Source organism: Chelonia mydas, chromosome 14 (genome assembly GCF_015237465.2).
Source record: "Chelonia mydas isolate rCheMyd1 chromosome 14, rCheMyd1.pri.v2, whole genome shotgun sequence".
Lineage (NCBI taxonomy): Eukaryota > Metazoa > Chordata > Testudines > Cheloniidae > Chelonia > Chelonia mydas.
In genome coordinates this window covers 32,981,370-33,008,165 of record NC_051254.2, presented here as the reverse complement: position 1 = coordinate 33,008,165, position 26,796 = coordinate 32,981,370, and the positions used below count along the sequence as shown (strand labels likewise).

General features: G+C 53.4%; 2 protein-coding genes across 12 annotated transcripts in view; one reads left to right on the top strand and one right to left on the bottom strand.

The window, feature by feature from the left end:
- The window catches only part of LOC102930190 (zinc finger protein 436), a 40,323-nt gene extending 27,076 nt beyond the window's left edge, over positions 1 to 13,247 (top strand). The window contains exons 1-7 of one of the 11 annotated variants that reach the window (XM_043528706.1): positions 415 to 969; positions 4,904 to 4,981; positions 5,529 to 6,212; positions 9,512 to 9,638; positions 10,208 to 10,324; positions 11,069 to 11,182; positions 11,774 to 13,247. In XM_043528706.1, coding sequence (XP_043384641.1) covers positions 4,958 to 4,981; positions 5,529 to 6,212; positions 9,512 to 9,638; positions 10,208 to 10,324; positions 11,069 to 11,182; positions 11,774 to 12,852 — 2,145 coding nt within the window. In that variant the 5' untranslated portion in view covers positions 415 to 969; positions 4,904 to 4,957 and the 3' untranslated portion in view covers positions 12,853 to 13,247. Of the gene's footprint in view, positions 1 to 414; positions 970 to 4,898; positions 4,982 to 5,525; positions 6,213 to 9,511; positions 9,639 to 10,207; positions 10,325 to 11,068; positions 11,183 to 11,770 lie in introns of those variants that run through there. The other 10 variants (XM_043528704.1, XM_037913529.2, XM_043528705.1 and 7 more) reach the window with 10 other exon arrangements.
- Positions 13,248 to 14,816: 1,569 nt separating this feature from the next.
- On the bottom strand, positions 14,817 to 26,617 carry LOC114022214 (E3 ubiquitin-protein ligase TRIM7). The gene is made up of 7 exons (XM_037913568.2): positions 25,936 to 26,617; positions 21,851 to 21,937; positions 20,611 to 20,844; positions 19,079 to 19,104; positions 18,390 to 18,505; positions 17,210 to 17,242; positions 14,817 to 16,710 (listed from the first exon to the last, which is right to left on the bottom strand). The coding sequence occupies exons 1-7, from the start codon at positions 26,362 to 26,364 to the stop codon at positions 16,184 to 16,186; spliced, it is 1,452 nt and encodes a 483-aa protein (XP_037769496.1). The 5' UTR covers positions 26,365 to 26,617; the 3' UTR covers positions 14,817 to 16,183.
- Between the last annotated feature and the right edge of the window lie 179 nt (positions 26,618 to 26,796).

The window sequence follows — 26,796 nt, the reverse complement described above, 5'->3', positions numbered from 1 at the left end:
AGGACTCCTGGGTTTGAGTCTACATGAGGAGTTATTCTGGAATAACTATTCCTAATTTAACTTCCTGTGTGGATGTTCTGATTCTGCAGTAAGAGTGCTTTATTCCAAATTACTTTAATCCACTTTATTAGCTTAATCCACAAGTATACATAGGAAGTATTAATGAAGGTGGGCTTTCCAGCCTTACAAGCAGGTTACGGTAATTTGGAATAAAATGCTTTTATTCTGGAATATGAGTATTCACACAGAGAATTGATTATGTCTAGCTATTGGATTTTAAATTCATACCCTACTTTAATCCAAATGAATTCCCCTGTGTAGACAAGCTGTATAATGAATTGACTAAAGATGTGAAAGGTAATAAATGCACATAAAGTAATTCATTAAGCCCCTGTGTGGGCTACTCTCCTCCAGAAATAAAGGGGCTGTAGCTTAATCTTGCAATACTGGTTTTCATTTATTTTTTCATAGGGGTCTCCTGTGGTGTCCATCACCATAGTGTCTGGGCACCTACTGGGGCAAATGGTGACATCCATTCTGGAGTAAATGCAGGCCTTAAGTCCAGGTTTGCTAGTGAATGTTTTCTGAGCACAAGGAAAAGGTCTCAGACACGCTGGTTTGGGCTCTGACTCTGGTTCCTTTGCTTTGGAAGTTTCTTTCTCTCTTCAGAGAAGAGAAAAGGAGTCTCTGGCCAGATCCCTCGTGAGCCAGGTTTCTGTCCCCACTGCTGGGGTGAGGAGGGAGGAGGTTTCCTTCGCTTTTCCCCACCAGGGGGCTCTGGGTATTGCTCAGGAGGGGAAGCTCCTAGGGCTCGAGCTCTCTCTGCTCAGCAGACCGGGGGTTGAGCTTCCTGGGTCAGATGCAGCCGCTGCTAGCTCCGTTGTGAGCTGAGGAGCTCCTGCTTCCCAGCTGTGCGGGGAGCGACCTGCATTAACCCCGCTCTGCCGACAGCTGAGCCGGAGCCTGCAGGTGAGGGGAGAGACCCGGGGGAAGGGCTGGGGCCGGGCAGGAAAGTGACTCTGCGCCAACGGCCCCTCCTCGCCCCATCTCTGCTCCCGGGGGCGGGGGTCTGCGAGTCCCAGAGCTGCTGCCCTCCCTGCCCCGGGCTCTGCCCCCCTGAGCGCCGGCAGGAGCCGAGCCAGCGCCGGGGGAGCGACCGCCCCGGGCCCGGGCCAGGGACCGAGTCTCCCCCGCAGGGGAGGGGACAGGCGGGAGACGGGGGCAGAGACTGGCAGGGGCAGCAGGAGCAATCAGTGGGGAGGGAGGTTCCCGGTTCCCAGCCCTGCCCAGCCCCATTCCCTGCAGCACCCCGGGCAGATTGACTTCCCTGGGAGAAGGGGAGGAGCAGGGAGAGGAAAAGCCAGTTCCTGCCTCTGCCTGGTCCCCGCGCTGCTGGGGGGATGCGCTGCCCGGGGACCGTGTCAGGGGGGATCCCCCAGAGCGGCTCCTTTCTCGGGTTTGGTTCAGACTGTGGGTTGAAATGCGCTCCCTCCTCGAGGGAGAGGTTGGGTCTGTGTTCATAGAATCATAGAATATCAGGGTTGGAAGGGACCTCAGGAGGTCATCTAGTCCAACCCCCTGCTCAAAGCAGGACCAATCCCCAACTAAATCATCCCAGCCAGGGCTTTGTCAAGCCTGACCTTAAAATATCTAAGGAAGGAGATTCCACCACCTCCCTAGGTAACGCATTCCAGTGTTTCACCACCCTCCTAGTGAAAAAGTTTTTCCTAATAGCAAACGTAAACCTCTCCCACTGCAACTTGAGACCATTACTCCTTGTTCTATCATCTGCTACCACTGAGAACAGTCTAGATCCATCCTGTTTGGAACCCCCTTTCAGGTAGTTGAAAGCAGCTATCAAATCCCCCCTCATTCTTCTCTTCCTCAGACTAAACAATCCCAATTCCCTCAGCCTCTCCTCATAAGTCATGCGTTCCAGTCTCCTAATCATTTTTGTTGCCCTCCACTGGACTCTTTCAATTTTTCCACATCCTTCTTGTAGCGTGGGGCCCAAAACTGGACACAGTACTCCAGATGAGGCCCCACCAATGTCGAATAGAGGGGAATGATCACGTCCCTCAATCTGCTGGCAATGCCCCTACATATACATCTCAAAATGCCATTGGCCTTCTTGGCAACAAGGGCACACTGCTGATTCATATCCAGCTTCTCCTCCACTGTAACTGCTAGGTCCTTTTCTGCAGAACTGCTGCCTAGCCATTCGGTCCCTAGTCTGTAGTGGTGCCTGGGATTCTTCCTTTCTAAGTGCAGGACTCTGCACTTGTCCTTGTTGAACCTCATCACATTTCTTTTGGCCCAATTCTCTAATTTGTCTAGGGCCCTCTGTATCCTACCCCTACCCTGCAGCGTATCTACCTCTCCTCCCAGGTTAGTGTCATCTGAAAACTTGCTGCGGGTGCAATCCACGCCATCCTCCAGATCATTTATGAAGATATTGAACAAAACCGGCCCCAGGACCGACCCTTGGGGAACTCCACTTGATACCGGCTGCCGACTAGATGTGGAGCCATTGATCACTACCCTTTGAGCCCGACAATCTAGCCAACTTTCTATCCACCTTATAGTCCATTCATCCAGCCCATACTTCTTTAACTTGCTGGCAAGAATACTGTGGGAGACTGTATCAAAAGCTTTGCTAAAGTCAAGAAATAACATGTCCACTGCTTTCCCCTCATCCACAGAGCCAGTTATCTTATCATAGAAGGCAATTAGGTTAGTCAGGCATGACTTGCCCTTTGTGAATCCATGCTGACTGTTCCTGATCACTTTCCTCTCCTCTAAGTGCTTCAGAATTGATTCCTTGAGGACCTGCTCCATGATTTTTCCAGGGACTGAGGTGAGGCTGACTGGCTTGTAGTTCCCAGGATCCTCGTCCTTCCCTTTTTTAAAGATGGGCTCTACATTAGCCTTTTTCCAGTCGTCCGGGACTTCCCCCAATCGCCATGAGTTTTCAAAGATAATGGCCAATGGCTCAGCAATCACATCCACCAACTCCTTTAGCACCCTCGGATGCAGCGCATCCGGCCCCATGGACTTGTGCTCGTCCAGCATTTCTAAATAGTCCCGAACCACTTCTGTCTCCACAAAGGGCAGGTCACCTCCTCCCCCTGCTGTGCTGCCCAGTGTAGTAGTCTGGGAGCTGACCTTGTTCGTGAAGACAGAGGCAAAAAAAGCATTGAGTACATTAGTTTTTCCCACATCCTCTGTCACTAGGTTGCCTCCCTTATTCAGTAAGGGGCCCACACTTTCCTTGACTTTCTTCTTGTTGCTAACATACCTGAAGAAACCCTTCTTGTTACTCTTAACATCTCTTGCTAGCTGCAACTCCAGGTGTGATTTGGCCTTCCTGATTTCACTCTTGCATGCCCGAGCAATATTTTTATACTCCTCCCTGGTCATTTGTCCAATCTTCCACTTCTTGTAAGCTTCTTTTTTGAATTTAAGATCAGCAAGGATTTCACTGTTAAGCCAAGCTGGTTGCCTGCCATATTTACTATTCTTTCTACACATCGGGATGGTTTGTCCCTGTAACGTCAATAAGGATTCTTTAAAATACAGCCAGCTCTCCTGGACTCCTTTCCCCGTCATGTTATTCTCCCAGGGGATCCTGCCCACCAGTTCCCTGAGGTTGTCAAAGTCTGCTTTTCTGAAGTCCAGGGTCCGTATTCTGCTGCTCTCCTTTCTTCCCTGTGTCAGGATCCTGAACTCGAGCATCTCATGGTCACTGCCTCCCAGATTCCCATCCACTTTAGCTTCCCCTACTAATTCTTCCCGGTTTGTGAGCAGCAGATCAAGAGCAGCTCTGCCCCTAGTTGTTTCCTGCAGCACTTGCACCAGGAAATTGTCCCCTACACTTTCCAAAAACTTCCTGGATTGTCTGTGCACCGCTGTATTGCTCTCCCAGCAGATATCAGGGTGATTGAAGTCTCCCATGAGAACCAGGGCCTGCGATCTAGTAACTTCCGTGAGTTGCCGGAAGAAAGTCTCGTCCATCTCATCCCCCTGGTCCGGTGGTCTATAGCAGACTCCCACCACGACATCACCCTTGTTGCTCACACTTGTAAACTTAATCCAGAGACTCTCAGGTTTTTCTGCAGTTTCATACCGGAGCTCTGAGCAGTCACACTGCTCCCTTACGTACAGTGCAACTCCCCCACCTTTTCTGCCCTGCCTGTCCTTCCTGAACAGTTTATATCCATCCATGACAGTACTCCAGTCATGTGAGTTATCCCACCAAGTCTCTGTTATTCCAATCACATCATAATTCCTTGACTGTGCCAGGACTTCCAGTTCTTCCTGCTTGTTTCCCAGGCTTCTTGCATTTGTGTATAGGCACTTGAGATAACTTGCTGATCGTCCCTCTTTCTCAGTATGAGGCAGGAGCCCTCCCCTCTCGTGCGCTCCTGCTCATGCTTCCACCCGGTATCCCACTTCCCCACTTACTTCAGGGCTTTGGTCTCCTTCCCCCAGTGAACCTAGTTTAAAGCCCTCCTCGCTAGGTTAGCCAGCCTGCTTGCGAAGATGTTCTTCCCTCTCTTCGTTAGGTGGAGCCCGTCTCTGCCAAGCACTCCTCCTTCTTGGAACACCATCCCAAGATGTTGTAATAAAGTGGGGCAGAGTCAGGGTCCAAATTTCTTCCTCAAGGTCCAGACTCCAGAGACAATCATGTATATATATATAATCACAATCACACTCACAATAAATACATAAAAAAGATTGTGGGGTCCTCTTCAAAAGCATCTGGCAGGCCGGGTCTGGCCAGCAGTCCGCCTTGTGACTGCCCCGTGTCTAGAGCATCTGTCTGCAGGGAAAGAGCCAGGAGGGAATCAGGGCGTGAAATGGTGCCAAGGCCCTTTTGAAACCTCCCTTCTCGCCCTGACAGGCTGCAGAATCAGGTCCGGATTGTCCCTGGCTCCCCGGGGGGCTGGGAAGGGAAATGGCTGCTGTGGAACCAGCTCAGGTAGGGGATATTTCTGGAACTTATGGGGTCTCCTCCTGGAGGGAGAGGGGCAGAAAACGCAGGGGGGTGATGAAGATGGTGGTGAGCAGGTGGCAGGGGGTGACAGACCTGTGCTGGGACTTGCGTGATCTGGAGCCTGGTTTATAGGAACAGGCCCACTGGGAAGAAAACTATAGCATGGGTGCCGTGGTATTCCCATCTCCCCCTCTGTCTGGCTTATGAGCAAGAATAGGTGCTGACTTTTATTTTTCCCCGCCTGCTGCTCTCTGCCTTTGCCCAAGCCCCTCCCCCAGCCTCTGAACAGCTGGTGGGTGCTGAGCCGAGGCTGGAGCACCCATGGAGTCGGCACCTATGCTTATGAGTCTTGCTATGGAGGCTGCCACGACCCCCTCCAGCTGGGTGGGTTATGAGGGTTGAACCTCAGGATATAAAAGTGTGATGAGTCTCCAGCACCCACGCTAAGGTGACAGCCCCATCAGCTCGGCTGCAGCGACAGACTCCGCGTGTAGCTGGTCCAAGTTTTTCAACCCCGGCGTTTTCCCAGCAGGACCAGGCGCAACAGGAGACCCCGGCGGCTGGGATGTGGGGAGAACCCCGTGCCCTGGGGGAAGGGCGTTGTGGGATTCCGGTCCAGCATCCCAAGAGGGAGGAGAGCGAGGCTGAGGAGCAGAGCCCTGGCTGGCCCTTATCCCCGCAGACGCTGTCCCAGTCCTTGCTGGGATGCTCGGAGGGGGAAGATTCTCCATTGAGGACGGCGAGGACGCCTCCCCGGTCTCGGAAAGCGGCAGACACCGCAGGCCTTGAGCAGGCGGTGCCATCCCGTGACTGGCCTCATGGGGACGAGGTTCCTTCGTTCTTCAGGGAGGCACCTGAGGCCTGCGTCTCCCTGGGGACAGGCCCCACTAGGGGCCGTGCCGAGGGCAAGGCGGCCGTTTCAGAGCAGGCCAGCGAGGAAGCCCATCGGTTGCAGTTCCGCTCAGGCGCTGCCCGGCCCGGAGAAGCTCCCCGAGAGACGCTAGCCCGGCTCAGCCGGGCTGCTCGGCTCTGGCTGCGGCCCGGGGAGCGCACCAAGGAGCAGATAGTGGACGTCATCGTGCGGGAGTGGTTCCTGGGGGCACTGCGGCCGGACGTGCGGGCCTGGGTGACAGCGAGGGAGCCCCACAGCAGCGAGGAGGCGGCTGCGTTGGCTGAAGCCTGCCTGGGGCAGGGGGAGTTGACCCAGCCTGCTCAGGTAGCTGATACGGCGCGAGGTGGGGAAATGCTGCGGGAGCAGAGCCAGGCGTGTGGCTGAGAAGGGATGGTGGGGGAGAGAGATCTGTTGGGAAATCAAAGGATAAAACGTCCCCTCCCACACCTCCCGGATAGGATACTGTGGGGCAGGGGCGCCAGAATAGGGGGGCCATGGCCCATCCATTTTTCGTCATGGGTCCCACCCCTGCCCTTCCTCTGCCCCCCGAGGCCCCACTCCCCAGCCAGGCCGGCAGCTAGAGCCCAGGGCAGGTGGAGGGTCTGCGGCTCCTCACAGCTGCCCGCACGGCTGTTATCATGGCCAGGCTGCGGCTCCGAGGCCCCAGCCAGAGCCGGGCTGGGGTAAGAGCCATGTGTGCAGCTGTGGGGAGCTGGAAGGTGGAGGGTCCGCGGTTCCCTAGAGGTGCCAGGGCTCCCCGGCCGGGCTCCAGCTGTTGGCCTGGCTGGGAGGTGGGGCCTTTGGGGAATCGGTGGGGAAACAGTGGGGGCCCTCCGGTCCCCCCTCCCAACGTTTGGGAAGACTCCACCGCCCCTGCTGTGAGGGCCTCAGCCTGAACCAGGTCCCACAGATGAAAGGAAGCGTCGTCGTATGGAAACATCCCTCTGAGACCTGGGCTGGGCCGGCAAAATCCTTGCCCAGCAAGTCTCACTGGGCGCCCTGCGTGAGGAGTCGTGGGCAAGTGCGTGCACGTCAGCAACAGTGGTATAGTTATTATTTGCTCTATGCATTGCTGAAGTCCCTAGAGACCCCCGCCCTATTATGCAGAACAGGGTGAAAACCTAGAACCAAGAGACAGCGCCTGCCCCCAAATGCTCACAGTCTTAAGATGAGGCAACAGCTGCACAGACCAGCACAACGGGGAGGTGACGGCAGCTAGCGTAATAAGCAGCGTCATGGCTCGGTGGAGTTTCACAGGCAGCGCCTCCCCATGGATCGGGCAGTATGGAGCACAGAGTGAAGGTGCTTGCTGCAGAAACGTTGGCATGACCAGCACGCCAAAGAGAGACTCCTGTATTTTAAGGCCAGAAGGAACCATTATGATCATCCTCTAGTCTTATCCCCTGCATAACACAGACGAGAGACTCCCACCCCAGGAGGCCTTCATAGAACCCAGCAACTTGTGGTTCAACTAGAACCCAACTTTTACAGAGAGACGTCCGCTCTGGACATAGGAGCGGCCACTCTGGGTCAGACCAAAGTCCATCTCGCCCAGTATCCTGTCTGCTGACAGCGCCCCATGCCAGGTTTAAAGGTTTCAAGTGACTGTTTATTGCCCCCACACTTCAATTTGTCCCTTATTTTGTTGCGGTGTGAAACGAACAAATACCCTGGAGAAACCTGGTGGAAGATTTTGGGTCAGGGTGGGTTTTTTTTTCCAATGTGAAATACCCTTTTTTGATAGACAGAAACATTTGTGAACAATTTTTTCATTTTGGTCAGTTTTTTGTTTGTTTAAGAAAATTTTGGTTTCGTTTCACCGAGATGCCTCCCCCTCCCCCCCACCTTTTTATTACCTTGATCTTTTTTCCAGCGGGGGAAGGAGCTTTTAAAACTGACAGAAAAGTGGGGATTTTCCCACAGAAAGGAAACAGAAGTTTTTTAATGTTTTTTTTTTCAAAAAAACCCAGCCAAACCCTAAAACAGCTTAAAAAGGAAAATGTCAGATAAAATGCAACATTTCCATTTCTTCTGATTGTTTTCCCCCTGCCAACTAAACTTATCCTCTTCAAACCTTCTGTATAATACTAACTGAACCAGTTGTCTTTAAAAAGAAAGATGCTGGGTTTTCTAAATCTGTTTCCCTTTGGGCAAGTTCAGTTCTTCAGATCTAGATCTGAACTCCGCAGGTCAGGTCTCAAGCTACTGTAAAGCAGTGGTTCTCAACCAGAAGTACATGTACACCTGGGGGGACACAGAGGTCTTCCAGGGGGTACATCAACTCATCTAGATATTTGCCTAGTTTTACAACAGGCTACATAAAAAGCACTAGCAAAGTCAGTACAAACTAAAATTTCATATCGACAATGACTTGTGTATAGAGCAGTATAAACTATACACTGAAATGTAAGTACAATATTTATAGTCCAATCAATTTATTTTATAATTAGATAGTAAAAATGAGAACGTCAGCAATTTATCCATACTGTGATGCGTCAGCTGTGACACTTTTGTATTTTTATGTCTGATTTTGGAAGCAAGTCGTTTTTAAGTGAGGTGAAACTTGGGGATACGCAGGACAAATCAGACTCCTGAAAGGGGCACAGTAGTCTGGAAAGGTTGAGACTCATTGCTGTAAAGCAAAGAATGCAGCTGTTCATTGTTATAGTTCAGGCCACCTCTAGTCCAGAGCTGGGGGGTGGGGGGGGGGCAAGATTCTCAAAAATGAACCAGCAACACATGCATAAAACAGCATGACAGGGTGGCACGGTCCCCCGAGGGAATAGAAGGAACCAAAGAGAGAAATTAACCTTGTGGACTGAGCCAGATGCTGAAGGTTCAGGTTTCATTTGGCTGGGTGAGAATAAAGAGCAGGAGGGCTCCATCTCGCACCTGCTGGAGCCTGCATTGGAGGAATTCCATGTGGAGCTTCCATAGATTTGCTTGGTCGGTCCCTGTGAACCCAGTGAGAACCATCTCAGTTTCACATACTAATGAGTGACCCTCATCCTGGGAGACTGAAGGTGCATTAGGTAGCAGAGGCATAGACACAGACTCCGTGGGTGCTCCAGTGCTCAAGTACCCACGGGAAAAAAATAGGGGGTGCTCAGCACCCACCAGCCACATCTGTTGGACGGGCCACGGTTGGCTGCCGATCAGCTCTTCAGCGGGGCCCCAGGGCTGGCTGCCGATCGCGGCAGGGGCTCAGGGGAAGGCAGAGAGGAGCTAGAAGTGGGCAGGTAGGGGGCCTTGGGGAAGGGGACTGAGAGGAGCGAGTGAGGGACAGGCAGAGGAGTTGTGGGGGGGGGCGGAAAGAGGCGGAGTGAGGGCGGAGCCTTGTGGGAAGCGGCAGGGCCTCAGGCGACGCACTCACCTGGAAAAATAAGTCAGTACCTATGAGCAGAGGGAATGGCCAGAGGCCTGAATGATGGGTGGGGAGATGTTAGACCTAGGAGTGAGTGAGCCATTGAGCAGCACATGGGAGCAGTAGGGAGGAGATTCTAACTTGGGGATTAGAGGTACTATAAGCCTTACTGAAAGTAAACAGGAAACTAGAACAGTCTGGATCAGGTGGGATTGTGGCTGGGGAACAGGTCCCGAGTGGGGAACTGTGGCTGTTTCAGGGGCTGGTGACCTTCGAGGAAGTGGCTGTGTATTTCACGGAGGAGGAGTGGGCTGTGCTGGACCCCGGTCAGAGAGCTTTCTACAGGGACGTCATGCAGGAGAATTACGAGAGTGTGACCTCGCTGGGTAAGGGATTCCTTGTTCCCTTGGGTATTAGAAGCTTTCTCTCCACAAATATCACGTTCAGTGCTTAACCCTTCAGCGTAACACTTCACTATTAATTTATCTCGCTCTTCGACTTTCCTCCCCCTCTTTTCGGGTGGAAAAGGAGAGACGGGAGAAAGTAGAACTCTGGCAGAGTTCTTTCTCCCAAAAAAGAATTACCATTTCAAAATATTTTCTAAAAATGGAATTGAAAGCTAAACTGTTTTGCAATGAAATAATTTTCAACCAAATCTCATTTTCTGAAGAGAAGTCTTTTTGTTGAAAGTTTCATTCCCTGCTACAGCCTGGTATCTGGCCTAAGCGGTTTGATATTAGTGCTATGGCTGGATCACCTGGCATGTGCAGATCCCATTGTCTCCTCCAGGGGGCAAAGCGTGTCCGACTCTTCCAAAGGGTCTCCCACGTCCGTCTTCTGATGCCACGTCCCCACAGAGTGGGGAGGGGCTAGGTTAAGTCATGGAACTTTCTTTGTAACAGACATTTCACAAACCATTCATTCACCCCATCCCACCGTGTTCTTCCCCCCTCAGCAGGATTTCTCATTCCCAAACCCAGTGTGATCTCCCAGCTGGAGCGAGGGGAAGAGCCGTGGGTCTCGGATCTCCAGGGCTCCGAGGAAAGGGGGAGCCTGAGAGGTGCCTGCATAGGTGAGGAATTGATTAAACTAACACACACCACCAGCCAATGAAAGGAACAGCTGGGAATCCTCCAAAAGCCTAGTGTGTTCTGCCTCATCCCACGCAGGTCACGATTGTCCCCACTAGGAGTCAGACCCTCATGGCAGATGTCACTCCAAGCTTCCAACCCACCTTGAAACCAGCTCCCACCCCACTGACCTCCCTTGGCCTTGAGTGTTCAGATGGGTGTGAAGGGAGGATGGGGGGACTCCTCTCTGTCCTCTGGGGAAGGGACTGTGGGGATTTGGTTCCTGATTTCACAAGCTCGTTGATGGCTTCATTCCACAGAATGAGCTTGGCTGACCTCTAACGCCCTTGAACTGCTGCACTGGGTGATACCCCCAACTCTTTCCCATCCCTTACTGCACTGAATCCCACTGGTCCCAGTGTCCCTGTGACTCTCTATCACTGGGCCCCTCTCCGTCTGTAAGAAGTGGATCCAAGGTGGAGTTTCCACTTTCTAGGACATAAAGTTGGTTTCCATACACTACAGGAACCGCTTTGCTGATGAGTGTCTGGCTCTCAGTGTTTTCAGCAGAGAGCTGTTTCCCGCCCCCCCCATAGCAGAATGTGCAGAGATTTTGAGCAGCTGGGGAGCTGGCCCTGGGATTTTACCGCTTTAAAATGAGCTGGGGTTAAAAATCATGGAACGCTCTTCGTAAGAAATATTCCATGAATTCACCTCATCTCACTTGGTTTCTTTGCCTTGCGCAGGATTTCCAATTTCCAAGCCTGATGTGATTTCCCAGTTGAAAGGGGAGGGCGAGCCGTGGGTCCCCGATCTGCATGGCTGTGATAAGAAGGAGAGCCCACGGGGCACCTGTGCAGGTGAGGAACCAGCTCTACTGATGCACACCATCAGCAAGGAAAGGAAATAGCTGGCCTGCTGAGTTGCCCTCTACCCCCCAGAGCAGGGTTATCATCAGCTGTGTCACGGCAACCATCAGCATGGCTTCCCACCCATTCCTGACTGACCCCTGGCAGTAGGTTTCTTCACCCGAGTGCCCACACGTAGGCGCTGAACTCCATGGGTGCTCGCCAATCAGCTCCTCCCCGTCCCCCCAGCGCCTCCCACCCACCACGGATCAGCTGTTCAGCAGCAGGCAGGAGGCTCTGGGGGGAGGAGCAAGGATGGAGCATGCTCAGGGAAGGGAGCGGAGCACCCCTCGGCCAATCAGAAAACCAGCATCTCTGTGCCCACCCGTTCCTGACTGACACCTAGCAGTAGCTTCCTTCACCCTTGAGTCGTCAGATGGGGTGGAGGCAGAACTGGTCCCCTCCTCTCTGTCCTCTGGGGAAGAGTTTGAGCAGGAACTTAATTCTTTTTTCCATCTCCCCAGCTGTTACTGTGGTTTGTTTCCCGCCTACACATTCTCTTCTCTGAGGTTTCCTGTCTGGATTCTTTCTCTGTCCCAGCAGGTGAGGGCCCGGCCTGTGAAAATGCTCAACACCAGGGTCCCCAGCAAGTGGAGCTGTGCAGGACGCCGTCCGTGAAATCCGAAGGGAACGCGTCCTGGACACCGGTGCAGGGGGAGCCGCACCCAACGTCATCAATGAAATGCGAAGGGGGTCATGAACAGGAGGACGTCTGTGTGAGCTGGGGCGGGTTAGAAGGGCAGGAGGGAGCCCAGCCCACTTCCCCCGTGGGAGGCAGCGAGGGCCACAGATACATCCAGGTCCTGCTGAGCCTCCAGCCGGAGCAGCAGCAGCGGCCGTGCCCCGAGTGCGGGAAGATCTTTGTTGACGGCGCTCACCTCCTGCGCCACCAGCGGCTGCATGCCCTGGAGAAGCCCTTCCCCTGCCCCGACTGCTGGCGGGGCTTCCTGCGGCGCTGCGACCTGGCTGTCCACCGGCGCTCCCACACCGGGGAGATCCCCTTCCCCTGCCCCGACTGTGGGGAGGGGTTCCTGCGCCGCTGCGACCTGGCTGCCCACCGCAAGAGCCACATGGGGGAGTGGCCCCACCAGTGCCCCAAGTGTGGGCGGCGCTTCCGCAAGCGCTCCGTCCTGGTCAACCACCAGCGCACCCACCTGCAGGACGATCGCTACAAGTGCCCCGAGTGCGGCCAGGGCTTCAAGTGGCCCGGCCAGCTGGAAATGCACCGGTACAGCCACATGGAGGAGAAACGGCACACCTGCTTAAAGTGCGGGGAAAGCTTCAGCCAGCGCTCCCACCTCCTGGCCCACCAGGGCAGCCACCTCGGGGACGCCCCTTACCACTGCGCCGACTGCGGGAAGGGCTTCGCCCAGCACCCAGACCTCATCCTCCACCGGCGGAGTCACACCGGTGACCGGCCCTTCCACTGCCCCCAGTGCGGCATCGGCTTTGGCCGCAGCTCGGACCTCAGGAACCACCAGAGCGTCCACGCGGGCCAGCAGCCCCACAAGTGCCCCGCATGTGGGAAAGGCTTCCAGGAGAGGGCACACCTGGCTGCCCATCAGAAAAGCCATGGCGGGGAGGATTTCTACCTCGGCGTCGCCTCAGTTTGGACAGGGTGAGCGTCGGCTCACCGGTCAGGAGCCGGCAGCGGCCGGTCCCGAGCTGGTAGTGATGCTCTGGCTCTGCCTGGCCTAGCAATCACCAGGTGAAGCCTTGATCAGCACAGCCACGTGCTGAGCTGCCACTGGGGAGGGGACTGTCAGCAAGCCGCCTTGTGCCCGGAAGGCCATCACTGTTTGTATTCGAGTACCATCTACGCCCCAGCGTGCATCGAATAAAATTCCTGCCAGAAAGCGTGTACCACCAGTACCCATGCTACTAGATTGATCTCTAAAGCCCTTGTCTCTATCATTTAACTTTGCCATTCTAACCATTCAGCCTGTCAGCACTCATGGTCGGGGGCGGCCTCAACTTGAGGGGCTTGAAACTCTCAAAAATAAATCAGCTCCAACGGCTTCCTTGTTTTTGAGCCAATTTGGGAAGAAGGTGTGTTGCCAGGTGAAAGTTTCACCTTTGTTTCACCAAAGTGGTGTAATAACTGCATGCTGTGGAGCAGGGATTTGAAATTTGGTGGGGGTGGGTCATCCTCGTGTCTGGACCCTGCTTTTTGCCACCCCTGTAAAAAAAAAAAATCCACCTGAATCGGCCACAGTTATAAGCCACCAAACAGCTTGCACGTGCTCAGTAGAGGTGACTTGAAGAGTTCTGCAGCTAAATGCTGGCAAGATTTTGTCTGCACTGAGCATGTGCCAGCCTCACAGCTCTTACAGGCTAACTAGATCATAGAATATCAGAGTTGGAAGGGACCTCAGGAGATCATCTGGTCCAACTCCCTGCTCAAAGCAGGCACAATTCCCAATTCCCCCCCCCCGATGGCCCCCTCAGGGATTGAACTCACAACCCTGGGTTTAGCAGGCCAATGCTCAAACCACTGAGTTATCCCTCCCCCCAGATCTCCCCCTAAGGGAGCATGCTCCGAGCAGGATGGTCCATGTGTCTGCTCCTCGCAGCAGGAGTGCCCACCTAAGGTCCCTCTAAGTCGTATGGCTGCACAGCAGCCCCTTAAGTGCCGCGGTGGGGAGTGATGCTTCTCCCCCAGCCTGGACCTGTCACGGCCGGGGGAGAGGCACCTTTCCCCGCCCCAGCCCAGGTGCTGCTACAGGGGGAGAGAGAGAGCTGGGGAGAGTCGTCTCTCCCCGCTGTAGCCCTGGGGCAGCCTGCACCCCAAACCCCTCACCCCATGCACTCCAACCCTCTGCCCCAGCCCTGAACCCCTTGACCCCACCCCTGCCGCACATAACAAAATTCATTCCGCACATGCGTGGGAAAAAATAGAGGGAACACTGGTGCCCACTATTATATGGCACCCACTGGCACTCTCTTGCTCCCCACGTAGTCACATGGCTCAGTTTATGGACCCTGCCCCAGTCTTGAGAAGAGCAAGCTAGATGTTCCCTTTTCTGCAGCCTTGTCTGCCCGTCGTGGCCGCTGCCTCAGCTAGTGGTCACACCCGTGCAGGCACCTGCCAGCGCACCTTCTGTTTGCGTCTCAGGTGGGCACAAGCAATGTTACGATGCGCCGAACCTCATCGGTGCTAGGAGTGTGCACCGGCGCAGCTACGTCCCATCGCAGACAAGGCCTCAGCCAGGCGTGGAAATGTACTCCGCTTACCTGGCATTGAGACGGGCAGACGGAGGAGCCATCGTGTTATGCACTCATGAAGGCACCATATGGGGAAAGCTGGGTTCTAGCCCCCTCAGTGCCCTTAAGCCTGTCATGAAAGCAGCTCAGCCCGGGTTACAGCGGGGCAGAGCTGCAGTCCCTCCAAGGGGACATAGCAGTGTTCAGCCCAAGTACTGCGAATATCCATTAGTTCCTGTGGATTAGCCATCACACTCAGCCCACCCCTGCTGTCCTCACCAGCTGCAGCAGAAGAGGGAGGCTCCTGTTTAGGGCAGCTCTGTTGCCTGCATAAGGCTGTATGCCAGGCAGGCAGCAGTGAAATACTCAACCCCACAGGAGCTTTTTCTATTTGCACAGTGAATTTTATTTTCCTACGAAACAGAGCGACAGTTCAGAGAGGCACAGCACTGATGGGGTTACAGAGGCTAGAGTGAATGCTAGGCTGGAGTTAGATACAAGCAGATGGAAAACCCCTCTAGTTAACTTTACCCTGTTGCATCTGTGTTCAACCAGGGCAACTCCTGAAATCAATGGGGTTTAGGGCTGGAATCAAATCTGGACTGACTCCTGGAGTCTGCTCTCAATTGACACTGGAGTCACTCCAGACTGCTGTAACTTGCAGTTGTGCTAGTGTAACTCAAAATCATCATCCAACCTCACTGGGAACCCCCTGGGTTCGATTGCCCTTGCTTATCTCACATGTAACTCCAGAATGTGGCCTCTAGACAAGTTGGCTCCATTCACCAGTGGATCAGCAGGTTATCACAGACCACCACCACCCCCGGCCCTTAGGTCGTCTACAGCTCATGCCCAACAAGCCTGAGCAAAACTGAGGCCCTGGGCTTCCAGCAGCCTCAATATGGCCCCAAAACACCAACATCAAGGGCAATCCTATAACACTCACTAGGTATTTGACAACATAGGGAAAGCAGGCTTTACTCTTGTTACGTGCTAGTGGCCAGGAGAAGGGGTAACATTGTGTTATGAGAGAAAGCGTCCTATTGCTAAGGCTGGGGAGGAAGGGGAGAGGGAATTGGAGCAGCTACATTCGCAAAAGGTGACCTGCAAAGTGCAAAAAAAAGGCCCAGCTGTTTATGCCTTCTTCCCCCACACAGCTCAATTTACCACTGAGACATCAGGAGAATCAAGTCTAGTTTTCTCTGGCAGACTCACTGGAGGTTTCAGAGATGTGGATCAGGAGCTCAAACGAGCAGGTGGGAGTGGTGAGTCATTAACAAAGAGAGCTTTTCTCCCAAGTGTGTGTAGGGCAACTGAGTTAGTGGGGTGTTAAAAAAAAACAACCTGCCTGAATAAACTAATTCACTTCATCTCAAGCAGGTTCTTTGGTATGGCTGCCAGGTCTCCAGTGGGCTATAGTCTTCCAGGACAGGTGGGGGGGGGGGGGTGTTAAAAAACAACCTAGGAGCGCAAGTCTCATTGAAAGGCAATACAACTTGTGCTCCTCAGCATCTAAGCAGAGATTCCCAGCAGGCCATGGCATTTTCCAGGGTAGACAAGCTCTGAATTTCTAGTGTAATGAGAAGAGAAAAGTTTGGAGGGAAAAGATCATTTCAAACTTTCAGGCTCTCTTTATACCTCAGAAAGCAGCAAAAAACCAAACACACACCCCAACAACAACAAAGAACGGAGGGGCCAGGACCCCCACCCTTTGCAGGTCCCCTTAAGGAGCAAACCAGGCCAGGCATGTCAGTTGCAAAGTGTGAGAGAGGAGCCTACGTAGAAGAGCCAGAAGAAAGGGAAGATTTTCTCCGAGAAGGCGGCCGTGAAGGTGAAGATGGGGGCCATGTTATCAGCGTTGTAGAACGCCACCCACCCCCCTTCGTAGTCCAGGTAGACCCCGATCTTCCTGGGCCTCTCGCAGAGGGACAGGGGAGTCTCAGGGGAGGTGAAAGCCTGGTATTGGTCCCAGTTCTTGCCCTTCCAATTCAGCCCCACCGCCCAGATCCCCTCCTCGGGCATGAAGTCGATCTTCTCCTTCCTCCTCACCGACTCCCTGGCAGCCCCCACGGCCCAGCTGTCCCCATCCCCAACTTCCACCTCCCAGTAGTGCCTCCCCGAGGTGAAGCCCTCAGCCCCCAGGACAGAGAAGGAGTAATCGAATCTCTTGGGGCTGTCCGGCACGTCCTGCGGGGCGCTCCTCAGCCTCACGCTGCGCTTATCCTCGGACAGCACCAGGTAGGGGTTTGCGGTGTCCAGGTCTAGAGTTATATCGGCTAGAGAGAGGGAGACAGGGATTTAACAGCAGAGCTCATCCCTGGGGACAGCCCCTTACGCCACCAGATCTTCCCTCTTTTAAGCTGTGGCACTATCTGTGTGGCCGGGCAATAGCCTGAGAGATGAAGGAAGCTGCAGTGGAAAGGGGAGGTCTCTGTGCCCAGAAACACTGCATGCTCTTACAGTTTCCAAACTGTGTTTGCCTTAAAGAAAACAGGAGATTCAGGAAGGAATTCAGGAGAGCGCACTAGAAAGCAGGGGGTCTGCTGAGGAAATGCAACAGGTGTTTGTCTCACCCTGCTTCGCAGCCGTCAGCATTTTGTTTCCTTATCCAAAAGGGAAACAAAACACTGAGGGGAGATTTTGGCTGAATTCCCTTCAGCCATCTCGCCAGGCCTACGCCCACACTGTTACTGCCACAGCAGCAGGGTTAACGTCAGTTTCCAGCATTGTTCCTGGGGCACTGGAAGAAGTCAGTGGAGGGAGGCGGAGGCTTACCTGTGTCGTTCTCCAGCTCAAAGCGCAGATTTTCTAGGGGAATGAAAGGAGAGAGAATTGAGCCCTGACTTTCATGGGGATGAGCATCTAGACCAGGTTGAAAAAGTGAAACAATATCTATAAAGCTTTCCTTCTGCCACTGAACCGGGGTAGGGAATGGGAAACAAGTTTTTCCATTACACTGGAAGATGAAGGAGTTTCCATTTTAGCACAAAGGCCATTGTTGGAAGAGTTTCAACCACCGCTTAATATCCCGTGTCGAAGGCAGTGGTTCTCAACCTATTTATCACTGTGGGCTGCATATGCAGCTCTCTATGGCCTGGTCTACACTAGCAAGGTAAGTCGATCTAAGTTAGGCAAGTTATGTAACTTAAGTCAACTTACAGCACTGTGTTATGTTGACAGGAGACGCTCTCCCATCAACGTAGCTGCCGTCTCTTGGGGAGGTTGAGTACTGAAGTTGACAGGAGAGCTCTCAGCCCTCGACTTACATCATCTCCACCAGATCCACTAAATCGATGCTGCTGCATCAATCGCAGTGGCACCGATTTAAGACAAGCCCTGTGTGTTATGTGGGCTGCATCCACATAATATATATACTACCTGTATGGCCCTGAGGATGTCCCATGGGCCACAACTGTGTGCCGATTGGGCCACAAGCCACCCACGGGCCGTGGGTTGATAACCACTGGTCTAAGGCTTCATTATAGACACCACTCAGAGCTAGGAAATGCCCAGTGAAGGGGAAAGTATCCTATCCCTTGCAAGACACACTGTCACCAGGTCCTCACAACCCAACTCAGAACAGTGCCTTCCACTGCAAGGAGTGAGAGACATGCTACACACCCAATTCTTCCAACTCTTGCTATAAAACAAGCCCTCAGAGAAAGAGCAGCACATGTGGACGGAGCATATATGTGGTGGTGGGGGGTCACTGGAGGAGATGTGAAGTGATTTAGAGGACCACATGCTGCAGCCTTAACCACGGGGTTGCTGCTGCTTTAGTCTAGCAGCGGATTTTAAAATTACAGGGTGGCAAGACAGAAACCACTGACACAGCCACAGGTAAGGCCGACTGATATAAGTTAGGGACTGAGAGACCAGGTAAGCTACTGACGTAACAGCCCTCCCCAATATTACGGCAGCTATGAGCAGAGAAGACACAGATGCTTCCATTCACCTTTGAACTCCAGCAGGACTTCCTTCAGGACGGCGCTTTTCTGAGAGAAACTCCTGAGTCTTTTTTCCAGCTCCGCAAACGCAGGCTCCGGCTTCTGAAACGTCCAGTTCTCGCTGCTGGAGAGAGAGGAGGACGAAGGGTTAGAAACAGGCCTGGCCTCAGAAAACCTGGGAGCTCTCAGGCCAGTTTGGATCTGAGCTTTGCAAGACAATCCGGGTTGTTGTGAGTCATGTGACTACAACCCCATGCTCCGAATGGCCTGGAACAGGACTTCGGAGGGCAGGAATGGAGACCCGTTCGAGAGCTCTCTGAATTCCCATTAGCCCAGTTCTCTCACCCTGGGCTACTCCAGTAACAAGGGGCACCAATCCCAGGGTTATGTGGAAAGAAAGGAGACAGAGATCCAGAGTGGGTGTATCTCACGTAAAACACTAGGACCATAGACAGCACAGGTCTCCAGCTGGGATAGAACCTGGGCTCTCTAACACCAAAAGACAAAGCCTCTACCACAGAAGCTAAAGGAGTAATCCCATTGGCTGTCACATAGCAGCTAGCCCCTCCCCTCCTTGCTATGGCAGCTGCTAGCGGGACACATGATCACGCGCCAGCGTGTCGCACTCCGTGGTATTCAGTGCCGTTTCCAAGCCGAGCTGAGCGTGAAGGGGAGGGAGATGGAGCCCAGGACTTACCCGCTCCTGCTGCCGCCACCACCACCCTAGAGAGGAGGAGAAAGAAGAGGCAGTCAGTGAATGTGTCCCAGACTGGGGAGGCCTCTTGGTCCTGCAGGGGAGTCCGCACTGGAGTCTGACACACAGGCTCCCATTCAGAGAGCAGCTGCAACTTCCAGCTCCTTCCAGCTGGGATGTTTGCTCTCAGCAGCCTCAGGAAGGGTCAGCTGGGAGGTGGCCACAGGGGAAAGCATCTCCCCATGCACTTTACAAGAAGAAAAGATTTTCTGCCTTGGGAGTGAGAGCCCCAGCCCCCCAGGTCTCCCTATCCTGCTAAACAGGGAGCTCAAGTGGTGCGGAAGGATGAGCTTGGGGGGTGGGGGGCATTACAGTGCAGGACTCCTGGCTCCAACTCTTTGTCCTGCCACTGGCTTGCTTGGAAAGTCAGTCCTTTTCTGCCTCAGCTTCCCTATCTGTAGAGCAAGGCTAGGAGTGCCCTTCTAGCTTCGAAGCTAAACTCACTTGTGTTTGCAGAGGGATTCCAGATGACTGGGAGGAAGGTGTTCAATGGGCACGTCTACACTAGAGCAGCCCAGCTCTGGCACTACAGCTGAAGCACCATAGCGTAGACACTTCCTACATCAACGGAAGGTGTCCTCCTGTCGCTGCAGGTCATCCACCTCCCTGCGAGATGGTAGCTAAGTTGATGGGAGAATTCTTCCATCCACCCAGCTGCATCTCTAGTGGGGATTGGGTTGACCTAATTACATCACACGGTGCGAAATTTTTCACAGCCCTGAGCAATGTAGCTAGGTCCATCTATTTTTTAGTGCAGACCAGACCTATGTGAACAGGGGCCACATTCAGATCTGATTCATACCAGTGTCAAGCTAGACTGACTCAGTAGATTTACACCAACCAGTCCCACTTGAGAGCACAATTTGTCCCACTGAGCTATTAACATGAACGCTGGCTGAAATTTACCCCATGATTTTTTTATTTTTTTTTAAGTTCTCTTTTCCCAACTTTGAAATTTCATGGATGTTTTTAATGCAAGAAATCTCAATTGTTTCCTTTTTTGTAACAAACAGCTTTTGAAGCCTTTAAGTTCAAAATCCGGCCATGGAACAAAATGGACCAAAACAAATGCATTTTTTTAAAAAGTGTTCCTTACTGTGAAAATGAGATGATTAAAAAAAATACAAATTTAAAGGGGGAGTGGGTTGACTGGCTCCAAGTAGCATCTAGATAATGTGTGTGTCAATTATGTTGTGAACTCTGAATCCTGGACTCTGACAGGGAATGGATCAGAATACACATATGACAAACACATCCCTGTCGAGTGAAGGAGTTTGCAGTGGATCAGGACTCCTGGGTTCTACTCCAAACTCTGGGAGAGGAGCCAGGTCTATAGATGGGGTATCTGGGAGTCAGAACTCCTGGATTTTAGTCCCAGCACTGCAATCAACTTGCTTTGTTCCATGCCTCATTTTCTGCCTTCCTCTAATCGGCAAGATGGAAGATAATTATAGTAACCCTATGATATCTCTCACCTGCGCGGACTGGCTCACCAGCTGCTGCCCCGTCTCTCCTCCCTTCTCAGTGATCAGTTTGTCAATGTGGGAAATTTCTTCTGAGAGTTTAGAGACACTCTCATCCCTTCTTTGGGCAATGTCTCCGTCGAGCGCTTCCAGACGGGACAGCAGGAACTGCTCCTTCTCCTCCAGGAACCCACGCAGCTCCTTACACTCAGAGAGGATCTTCTGTCTCTCGGCTTCTGTCTGTTTCTGCAATTACAGAGAGGGTGGCTCGGTAACAGACCATAAGTAGTCTCTCAGCAGATGGGGAGACTTCTTTAAACAGAAAGGACAGAGCAGGATCCTCAGGGCAGGATCGAGCCCTTTAGCAGTAGCTCAGTAACCTGTTACTTTTCCTTAGTCTCTGCATCTTGTGCCCCAAAATCTGAGGTTCAGTTTCTATTTTTTTTCCCCTGACAGTGGCAAAAAAATAACTGAAAATGTGAATGATGCAGTAAGGGTTACTTGAGTCTGCAAACAGCCTGAAACAATATCTCTCAGAGACATGAACTGTCACCATGTATCAAAATCATGTTAACTCTGAAGCCTAATTAACTGAGCTATTAACAAGGTAGACATCATCCTTGATAAACATTTTACCGCTGACCACAATAGGCGACAAGGGAGAGGGATGATCCTATTATGAAGATATGCTCCATGCACTGCAAATGGGATTTCATTTGGAGATTGTGAGTGGGCAGAGTTCAGGAGAGACCAGAAGCCCTCATCTTTCCACAGAAGCCCAGCCCTGGAGAGGGAGGTGACCTGGAGTGGGAGGTGACCTGGAGTCTGGCCAGATGACCAATTCCTCATCCCAGTGAGGGAAGAGGAAAGGGAGGGGAAAAGGGGCACAGAGAGGGAACCAAAGCGAAGTCCCTATGAGAGGGGTAGCAGAGCGTGCGTGCCTCCTCTGTGATGGTTTCCAGCAGCCCAGAGAACAATATGGCTGCTGAGCTCTGCAGACGGGCAGTTCTTAGAGCAGACAACAGCAGCAGCATATTCAAGGGCATCTGCACCTTTGCTAACAGCAACAGCAGGGATTTTTCTCACAACCTTGTCCACCTGCACTGAACCAAACTCTCCAGCCAGCCAGCCCATGTTCTCTCTCCCCATCTCCCCCAGGGGCTACAGAGAAACAGGCCCTGCGTTTGCTGTCTCACTCAGGGCACTGTGATCCCAGGCAAACCTGGGGTGGAGGGCGGCTCTGGGCACATACCAGCAGCTCCTCACTTCTCTTCTCCTCGTTGGCTTTGGCTTCTTCTCTGTCTTTTCTCAGACCGGCCAGATGCTCTTGTGGTGCCTCCTGGAAGAAGCAAGAAGGATCTTTGTTGGGATGGTTTCGCCACAAAGTTCCCAGATTTAGGAACACAGGAATTGCCAGTCTGGGTCAGACCAGGAGCCCATCTCCAGGCTCCAACACCAGCTTCTTCACAAGAAGGTGAGATAAACCCTGCAGTAGGGAATTATGGGCTAGTCTGCCTCCAGGCAAACATTATTCTAGCTCATAGAGCAGAGGTGGCCAAACTCCGGCCCGCGGGACCATCCTGCCCGGCCCATGAGCTCCCTGCCGGTGAGGCTAGCCCTCAGCCCCTCCCCCACTGTCCTCCCTCCCCCGGGCAGCATGGGTGGCGGGGCTGCGAGCTCCTACTGCTCTGAGCAGCATGGTAAGGGGGCGGGGAGGGGGGGTTGGCTAAGAGGCAGGGAGTCCTGGGGGGCAGTCAGGGGACAGGGAGCAGGGGGTGTTGGATAGGCGTGGGAGTCCCGGGGGGGGGATGTCAGGGGACGGGGGTGTGGACAGGGGTCGGGGCAGCCAGGGGACAGGGAGCAGAGGGGGTTGGATAGGGGGTGGGGTCCCAGGGGGCAGTTAGGGGTGGGGGTGTGGATAGGGGTCGGGGCAGTCAGGGGAAAGGGGGCGATTTGATAGGCGTAGGAGTCCCAGGGGATCTGTCTGGGGGTGTGGATAGCCGTCAGGGCAGTAAGGGGACAGGGGGATTGGATAGTGGGTGGAGTCCCGGGGGGCGGTTAAGGGCGGGGGTCGGATGGGTCAGGGGTTCTGAGAGGGTGGAAAGTGGGAGGGGGCGGAGGCCAGGCTGTTTGGGGAGGCCCAGCCTTCCCCACCCGGCCCTCCATACAGTTTTGCAATGCCGATGTGGCCCTCGGGCCAAAAAGTTTGCCCACCCCGTCATAGAGACTTAGGAAGGAACACTGAAGCACAAGTGTATATGTCCCTTCCACTGGTCTTGGATCCACAGTTTGAGGAATGACTAGTCTTCCGGGGGGGGGGGGGGGGGGGGTCAACTTTTTGGGGGGGGTGCCCAGTTTGAGAAGATTAAAGGGCCCTTGATTTTCAGGAAGACTCAGTGCTTGTCCTCTGAAAAATCATGCCATTTCAGAGTGTCCTTTGTTGGCAAAGGAGAGGTAATTCATAATCACTCTTTGACTTGAAAATGTGGCCCTTGCACTTTTAATCCTTACTATTATAGCTCAAAACAAAGGGCGGTACAAATAAAGAACAATTTAAGGCTAGAAGTATTCATACAAATATCCAGTCCTGTATAGACTTCTGCTCGTGTACTAGCCTCAATTATATCCTGTGGCAATGAGTTCCACTGGCTAATTGCATATAATGTGAACAAGTAGTTCCTTTGATCAGCTTTAAAACTGGCTACCTTTCAATTTCATTGAATGTCCCCTTGTTCTGTACAGTATTGAGGAAACTCTACTCACCCTGTCTCCTAATCTCCATTCTCTATTGCATTCACTCTTTCCGATACCTATATCTCTCCCCCTCTTGTTTATCTTCTCTCTAAACTGAGCAGCCCCAGCGCTGACAAATCCTGCCCATTCACAAGTCTCTCTGGAGTCCAGATCATGCTCTATGCCCATCTGTAAACCCCTTCTGTTACTGCTTGACCAGAAATGAATACAGTATCCCAGGTGAGGGCATCTCACCGATTTATAGAATGTTGTTAAAATACCGACCTTGTTATTCTTTACCCTTTACGTAGCCCAACAAATCCAGGCACAAATTCTGCAAAAACACATACAGCTTCCCTAGGAGCCATTGGGACTGCTCACTTGCATGTCTGAGGGCGAGATGTAGGCCTCTCTGGGACTTTGTTTCTTAGCTACACTTCACGCTCAACCATGCAGATGTGAGAAGAGGAGGCAACAGGACAAATGGATCTTCAACCGGGGGAGGGGGGGAAGGAAGAGGGACAAAAAACCTCAGGCACAACTGGAAATAGAGGAGCCTTCTTCGTTTTACCTCCCAGACAGAAATTCCGTCATGTATTGACGTACCAAAAAAATCCATCCTGCCCAAACCAACCCACTGCAACCAAGTCCTAGCCCCTCCAACCTACTTCAAAAACCGAGTCCAAATCCACGCATCCCTTAAAACCCCAGCTCTGAACATCCCCAGACATGGCAGCAAAAACACTGCCCCAAAATTAGCTCCCAGCCCCTGCCTGCAAATCTCCCACCCCTCCTGACATACCCTCAGTCATTCCAACACGACACCCAAACCGATCCCCCCCAGCTCGGAACACCCCTACGTCCGGCTCTGCTCCTCCCACAACTGGAACCAAACATTGCCCCCCTCCCCTCAAACCCCTAGACATAGAATCATAGCAATGTAGAGGGACCTCAAGAATTCATCTCATCCCCCCCCACGCTAAGGCAGGGCCAAGTAAACCTAGACAATCCCTGACAGGTGTTGGCCATTCCCTCCAATGGTGGGGATTTCAAAACTTCCTTTGGGAAGCCTATTCCAGAGTTTAACTACCCTGACAGTTAAAAAGTTTTTCCTCATATCTAACTGAAATCTCCTTTGCTGCAGATTAAGCCCATTGCTTCTTGTCCTGCCTTCTGTGGACATGGAGAAGAAATGATCACTGTCCCCTTTATAATAGCCCTTAACAGAACTGAAAACTTATTAGGGTTTTCCTCCCACTCTTCTTTTCCCAAGGCAACATGTGCAGATTTTTAACCTCTCCTCTCAGGTCAGGTTTTCTAAACCTTTTCTCTAACCTTCGCCCCCCACCTTAAATCCCCAGCTCCAGAGATCCCCTCAAATTCTCATAAAAATCTGCTTCCGATCCAGGCTTTCGGGCTAGCATTTAGGCCTCACCCTGCAGTAGGAACCTGTCTCAGTTACAAAGGCCTGCAATAAATTTGATTGTGTTTGTTTTATGTCACTAATCATTTCTGTTGCCCTTTTCCGAACCTTTTCCAATTCCAATATAGTTTTTTTGAGATGTGGCGACCACATCTGCACGCAGTATTCAAGGTGTGGGTGTACCATGGATTTATATAGAGGCAATATGATATTTGCTGTCTTATTATCTACCCCTTTCTTAATGATTCCCAACATTCTGGTAGCTTTTTTGACTGCTGCCGCACATTGAGTGGATGTTTTCAGAGAACTATCCACAATGACTCGAAGATCAGGCTATCCAAAGAAAGCTGATTAGAGGAAGGAAGGAAAATAATCAGAGCAGCCTGTTTCCTTCAGCCAGACGCAGGACTGACGTGCTTCCTTAACACCCGATTTAGATTCCTTCTTAATACAGGATTACCTTGCAGAAGATGAAACACACCCTGGCCTGTGCAAGCCACCCAAGAGACACTTCTCCCAGGCAAAGCCACACCCCACGATTTTGCCCCTATAGGGTTGCCAATTTTGGTGGGATGTATCCCTGGAGGTATCCCTGGAGGTTTAATTGCATGCCAGAATCTTGAATTAAAGATTCATCTTTAATTCCTGGAGACTCCAGGTTGGAAACCCTAGCAACACACCAGCTCAGGGGAGCTGGCACAACTTGTATCGCACAGGGGAGTCCTGAGAGCCACTGAACCAAACTGGAAACCCCGTATACCAGCAGTTCTCAACCAGGGGTCCAGGACCCCTGGGGGGGGGGGGGGGCGCAAGCAGGTTTCAGGGGGTCCACGAAGCAAGGCTGGCATTAGACTCACTGGAAGGAAAGAAAGACGAAGCCCCCCCACACAGAGCTGAAGCACAGGTCCATGAGCCCGGCCCCCCCCCGGGCTGATGCTGAAGCCTGAGCACCATAGCTTTGCCGGCCCCCCTCTGGTGCGGGGCCTCCATCAACTGCCTGGCCCTTATATGCAGAAAAGCAGTTGTTGGGACTCTCAGGCGGGCCGTGGAGTTTTTATAGCATGTTGGAGGGGGCCTCGGAAAGAAAACGGTTGAGAAGCCGGGCTGTATAGGACGGAAACCGCTTCAAGCCAGGGGGGTGCGGACGCACCCCTAGTTCCAGCACCGGGCGGCTTTCCTACCTTACAGCCCCGAGCAGCCTCTTCTATGGGCACCACCCGGTGGGCTCGGTGGTCCCAGGACAGGTGGCAAACCAGACAGACGGGCTTCCGGTCCTCCTGGCAGAAGAGCTTCAGGGCCTCCCCGTGCCGCTCGCACACCCCGGCCCCGGCCGCCCCCGGCCCGGCGGCCGCCTGGGCCCCGAAGCGCTGGACGATCGCCACGATGTTGGCCAGCTGCCGGTTGGGCCGGAAGAGGCGGTGGGGGACCGGCTCCCGGCACTGGGGGCAGCCCAGGCTGCGCTCCGAGTCCTCCCAGCACTTGGTGACGCAGGCGCGGCAGAAATTGTGCCCGCAGTCCGAGACCATGACCGGGTCCCGCAGGTACTCCAGGCACACGGGGCAGGTCAGCTCGTCCCGCAGGCTGCGGGCCGGCCCGGCCGCGCCCTCCATGGCTGCGGCTGCAAACGCACAAAGGGCTGCAGGGGCCGCCGGAGCCGCCTCTCCCGCGGGGCCCGGGCCCAAGCGGGGCCGCCGGGCAGGGGTGGCTCTGCACCGCAGCGAGCGCAGGCGAGCCCGGAGGAGATGCCAATCGCCGGGCAGGCAGCCGAGGAAGAGGGAGGAGAGGGGAAGGCTCGTCTGGTTCCTGCAGCAATAGACAGCGCAGCGCTCTCTCGTGGCTAGCTACAGGCAGGACGCCTGGGTTCTCTCCCGGCTCTGGGAGGGGAGTGGCCTTTAGCGGTTAGAACGGGGGGGCTGGGAGTCAGGACTCCCGGGTTCTGTCCAGGGCTCTGGGCGGGGAGTGGCCTTTAGCGGTTAGAACGGGGGGGGCTGGGAGTCAGGACTCCTGGGTTCTGTCCAGGGCTCTGGGACGGGAGTGGGGTC